Source organism: Helobdella robusta (assembly GCF_000326865.2).
Source record: "Helobdella robusta unplaced genomic scaffold HELROscaffold_1, whole genome shotgun sequence".
Taxonomy (NCBI): domain Eukaryota; kingdom Metazoa; phylum Annelida; class Clitellata; order Rhynchobdellida; family Glossiphoniidae; genus Helobdella; species Helobdella robusta.
This window is the reverse complement of record NW_008703570.1, coordinates 12,887,993-12,893,694: the sequence shown is the minus strand read 5'-3', so window position 1 is coordinate 12,893,694 and position 5,702 is coordinate 12,887,993. Positions and strand designations below refer to the sequence as shown.

The 5,702-nt window shown below is 36.9% G+C and overlaps 2 protein-coding genes across 2 annotated transcripts in view; both read right to left on the bottom strand.

Moving 5' to 3' along the window:
- The window catches only part of HELRODRAFT_62307 (hypothetical protein), a gene marked incomplete at both ends in the record, with an annotated part of 9,002 nt that extends 6,064 nt beyond the window's left edge, over positions 1–2,938 (bottom strand). The window contains one exon of the mRNA XM_009011626.1: positions 2,695–2,938. Coding sequence (XP_009009874.1) covers positions 2,695–2,938 — 244 coding nt within the window. The remainder of the gene's footprint in view (positions 1–2,694) is intronic.
- A 762-nt stretch (positions 2,939–3,700) lies between these two features.
- HELRODRAFT_62694 (hypothetical protein) overlaps positions 3,701–5,702 on the bottom strand; it is a gene marked incomplete at both ends in the record, with an annotated part of 14,290 nt that continues 12,288 nt past the window's right edge. The window contains one exon of the mRNA XM_009011625.1: positions 3,701–3,993. Coding sequence (XP_009009873.1) covers positions 3,701–3,993 — 293 coding nt within the window. The remainder of the gene's footprint in view (positions 3,994–5,702) is intronic.

The window sequence follows — 5,702 nt, the reverse complement described above, 5'->3', positions numbered from 1 at the left end:
GGCAGATATAGAAAATCATTTTTAATGAAAAATCAAAGTTTGAAGAATAAAAAATGCAATACTAAGTATTTCAGTCTTGTTTTTGTTGAAAGCCGATATGAAACTGTTCACATTGTATCCCATCTCTTCGTATAATTTATCCAGTTTCCATGAGCTCTGCCTGACATCCGTGTAGAAGTTGTTCAGGCAAACGGAGCACGTATCGCTGCTGTACTTCTCGGTGCTTTGAGAAAATAGGCCCTGGTATTTTAGTAGCGAGAAGATACAGAATGAAATTAATTTAATGGAGTTGAATTTCCATGCCATCTCAGTTTATTCTTAGGTTATGCGATTTCCAAGCTAGTTAGGATGATGGTGTTTGTGATTATTGTAATGATTATGCTGATTAAGGCAATATTTGCGTTAATTACGACGATGATTACGCTGAAATGTTGATACTTTTGACGATTTTTCACTAAAATTTTCCACAAGTAAATCCTTATTTAGATTTTAGAAATATTCCATCTAATATTTCTTGTGTCTTCTTGTTTAAGTGTTGTTCTGCTGTTTATTTATTCTTTGTTATTATTAATTTATTATTTAATTGCCAACCAGCCAGCAACAACAACAAAACACACAACAACTACAGCAGCAGCAACAACATGAAAACACACAAATAACATACAAACAGCAAAAAACAACACAAATCACATACGAACAACAAACAACGCTCAAACAGTCCAACAAAACACACAAAAACAACAAAACCTTTTCAGATTACGTACGAGGGGACATTGGGCCCACGGGAAGTACCGGAGCTACAGGCTACTTTGGATTTACGGGTGCGACTGGTGCAATGGGAGCTACAGGTCCACAGGGTCTACCCGGACCTAGAGGGCAAACAGGTTTTCCCGGACCGACAGGACAACCAGGTTTTTCCGGATCGACAGGGCAACCAGGTCCACCGGGTCCACAGGGTCCACAGGGTCTACCCGGACCTAGAGGGCAAACAGGTCCACCCGGACGAATTGGTTTTCCAGGACGTAGTAAATGATTTTTTGACAAATGATTGGTCAAGCAATTTGAAACTGAATTTAAATAATTGAGTTGGTGATCGCAAACTTTTTGTTTTTACATGATGTTTATTTTTCGTAGGATTTTTAGCACTGGCTTCATGTGCCAGATGGTTTTTATTATGCCTCATATCGAGTTATAATTTTTGGTTTATGCCTTATTTAAATGATAAATACTTTTTTTCTGAATACGATTTTTGAAATATGAATTTTTTAAGATCTAGAAAAAAAATTTTTAAACTCTTCATATTGTCATGTATTTGGGAATAATTTGCAGTGAACAACAATTTTTTACAACTCAACGAAACAAAAATTTGTTTATATGAGCAACGTCAGTAACACAAATGCAGCCTTCAAAGACGAAACACGTCATAATGAATTTGTTTCCACGCTCAAATATTTTCCAACATCTTCTCCATTATTTCTTCTTTGAGTTATAGAAATTTTTTAGAGAAGGAGGACCTTGAGCTCCTGTTGCTCCGGTGGCTCCTGTATCGCCTTGTGGACCAGTTGCCCCAGTATTTCCTGTGATTCCTCTCGACCCCTGTGAACCATTCACTCCTGTTGATCCTGTGTTCCCTGTTGCTCCCATATATCCATATGGGCCAGTCACACCAGTTTGGCCAGTAAATCCAATTCCTCCGGTTGCACCCTGAGATCCTGGAGGTCCCGGTTTTCCCGGTTGTCCCATGAGCCCCGGTAATCCTCTAACCGTGTAATCTGCTGTAATTTAAAAATGTACATAGTGTATAACATGTTGTTTTGCTGAAATGTTGATTGAGTTAAAATTTCAAAAGATTGATATGTTATTAACACTAAGTAATTGTAATTTTCAACTGAATTGAAAAATTTAACAGCAGCACGAACCAAGATTGGCCATTCTCAGTTGGAAGTCATTCATAATGCGTGAGTATTTCTCAATCAGGGCCATTTGTTTCTGCTTCAAGAGGCTCATGCGCTCGTTGTAGATCGCTCCAAAGTTCTCGTTCTTTTTCATTTTTGTGCTGATATCCTTCAAACTCATCGCGAAAGAATCCTTCAGTTCGCAGTTGAATAGTGGGTTGCCGATCTGGACTACGCTGTTGTCTGTGAGGTGGTTGGTCGTGTGGTATCTTTCGAAGTGCCAGGAAGATTATTTCAATGATATTTCACAATTGAGTTGTTTAAATATAAATTGTTTTTCAAGTATGATCTAGTTAATATATTGATTAAATCAAATTTTTCCAACCACTTTTTTACCTATAACAACATATCAACATGGTATCTAAAGTGTAATAAAAAAAAAACAAATTCATTACCGTGGAAAAAATTTTGTTTTGGTGAAACGGCGGGTGGTCTACCAAGTACAGGCATGCCCGGAGCCCCTGTAGCTCCCATTTGGCCTGGTAGTCCCACAAATCCTGTGTCTCCAACGCTGCCAGTAGATCCAGGCAAACCAGTGTCACCTTGGTTCATCAAGGTTCAGTAAATATTATTCTACTGATACGATAAAACAATTTGATGTAATTTAAAAATAAATTTCTTGAGTTAGAAAATTCTAACCACTCAATATTATCTGCAGCCGAAAAATTCCCAACAGAAAACAAAATCAAATGAACTCCGTTTTTAAATATTTGAAATTGTTCACAAAATTCAAGATAACCTGTATTTCCCGGTAATCCAGTATATCCCGGTACTCCAGTATATCCCGGTAATCCAGTATATCCCTGAGATCCCGTAACACCTGTCAATCCAGGTGATCCTGTCATACCTGGTTGACCAGTTCTTCCTGTCCATCCCGTATTTCCAGTTGATCCCGTATCTCCAGGAACTCCTGTTCTTCCCATAAATCCTGTGTCTCCAACGCTGCCAGTAGATCCAGGCAAACCAGTGTCACCTTGGTTCATCAAGGTTCAGTAAATATTATTCTACTGATACGATAAAACAATTTGATGTAATTTAAAAATAAATTTCTTGAGTTAGAAAATTCTAATCACTCAATATTGTCAGAATTATGAAATAATACTGACTAAAAATACTGCAAAATTTTCAACGCGAAATTTATTCACTCGATAGGGGGCATGGTGCAAGTTAATTTACTCGATAGGTGACGACGATTTTTTTTGTTTTGCAATTTAGATGACGTCATAAATTATTACAAATTATTTTAAAATTTAATTAGTAGTTTTTTTTTATTAATTGGACATACCTTGGAAATTTTTATTTTTTTAAAACACCCGAAACAAAATCTAATTTTGCTTTGATAAGGAAGGGTGTGAAAAAAGGACTGGGTTGACTAGTGAGGCAGCTTCGATTAATCAGTGCCTCTTCTGGTCCCTAAGGGACTTAACGCGTGATTCTATGCTCATTAGCATAGTTTCAGAAACGTCTTAAGTTCTCAAAGATTCAGCCTTGGGTTCACCAGTTAGGCAGCTTCGAGTAATCAGTGCCTATTCTGGTATCTAAGAGACTTAACGCGTGATTCTGGTCGAACTCACGATAAAAATATACACAAAAATTATTGTCGGACCATACAAAAATTCCCTGAGAAAGATAGAGGAGGAGATTACCTCACACCACCAGCTGTTTTAATTGTTTTCATTTATAAATTTTCCGACAATTGGCGCCCAACGTGGGGCTTAGTCATAATTTGAAAACCTCCTCCTCATTCATATTATTATTTTAAAATTTCCGACAATATTATCTGCAGCCGAAAAATTCCCAACAGAAAACAAAATCAGACGAACTCCGTTTTTAAATATTTGATATTGTTCACAAAATTCAAGATAACCTGTATTTCCCGGTAATCCAGTATATCCCATTAATCCAGGATCTCCCGGAAATCCCGGAAAACCTGTCAATCCAGGTGATCCTGTCATACCTGGTTGACCAGTTTTTCCTGTCCATCCCGTATTTCCAGTTGATCCCGTATCTCCAGGAACTCCTGTTCTTCCCATATATCCTGGCGCCTTTATTTCCATTTTCGCCTCCGTGAAAATTTCTTAGAAATAATTGTAGACGTAATAACTACATTGAAATTATTATTTTTATCTATAATAAATAATAACATGGGTCCGACTGGCATATTTTTAAAAGTAATTATTGCATGGCCGTGTAAAGGCTGCTTGGGTGAAAATGGTTGAACTTTAAAGATCAAAAGTATTACACTCTTCCTAAACGCACTCACACACACACACACACGCACACACACGCACGCACACACACGCACGCACACACACACACATTATTATTATTATTATAAACAGCGATTAATCAAAACGACAGAGACTTTGGATGTTGGATGTTTTAATTGGTTAAAATTTTCAATACTTACATACATAATAACAAATGATCAGCCCGTCAACGTCATCGATAAGCAATTGTCTTTCAAGTAAATAGATTATATTAGAATAAATAATTCACCAACCATAATTTAAATGGGGACAATCACCCACCCCCAGCTGGTTATACCGGGCAGATATAGAAAATCATTTTTAATGAAAAATCAAAGTTTGAAGAATAAAAAATGCAATACTAAGTATTTCAGTCTTGTTTTTGTTGAAAGCCGATATGAAACTGTTCACATTGTATCTCATCTCTTCGTATAATTTATCCAGTTTCCATGAGCTCTGCCTGACATCCGTGTAGAAGTTGTTCAGGCAAACGGAGCACGTATCGCTGCTGTACTTCTCGGTGCTTTGAGAAAATAGGCCCTGGTATTTTAGTAACGAGAAGATACAGAATGAAATTAATTTAATGGAGTTGAATTTGCATGCCATTCCAGTTTATTCTTAGGTTATGCGATTTTCAAGCTAGTTAGGATGATGGTGTTTGTGATTATTGTAATGATTATGCTGATTAAGGCAATATTTGCGTTAATTACGACGATGATTACGCTGAAATGTTGATATTTTTGACGATTTTTACTAAAATTTTCCACAAGTAAATCCTAATTTAGATTTTAGAAATATTCCATCTAATACTTCTTGTGTCAAATACAAGCTATTTATTACACACTAAACTAAACTATGTCGTAATCGAATTTCTTACTATTTACATAAACAATCGCAAGCTGTATCTTTATATGAGGTTCTTGCGTTTGCGTGTATGCTATCGTGTGGTGTGTGTGTGTTGGTGTGTGTGTGTGTTGAACGTTGTGTGGAGTAGATGCATGTAAATGTTTACGTACGCCGAGTGGTTGAGTTGTACAGCCTTTGGAGCTGAAAGTTGTAACTGCAACCGTGTATCAATCAATGAATCTCAATCAATCAACCGATCAACCAACCAACCAGCCAGCCAACCAACCAATCAATCAATCAGTTTGTAAAACTCTATTTCCGCGATTTTCAAGAGCACTTTTCAGTGAATTTTGCAAACAGATGGGTCTTGAGATCCGCTCTGAGCTTCGTAAGTGATGGAGAAGTAGTCAGAGAGGGAAGTAGAGAGTTTCAAAGAAAAGGGCCAGAAAAAGCAAATGCAGATTCAGCAAAAGAGTTTTTAACACGAGTGAAAAGGTGAGAACAAGATGGCGAACGTAAACCGGGGCGTTTAAGTTCAATTAGTACATCTGATAAGGACGTAGGAAATAATTTAGAATGTGATTTATACCTTAGTATGCAAATTTAAAAATTATTCTATATTTTATAGGCAGCCAGTGCAAGAGAAGAAGAT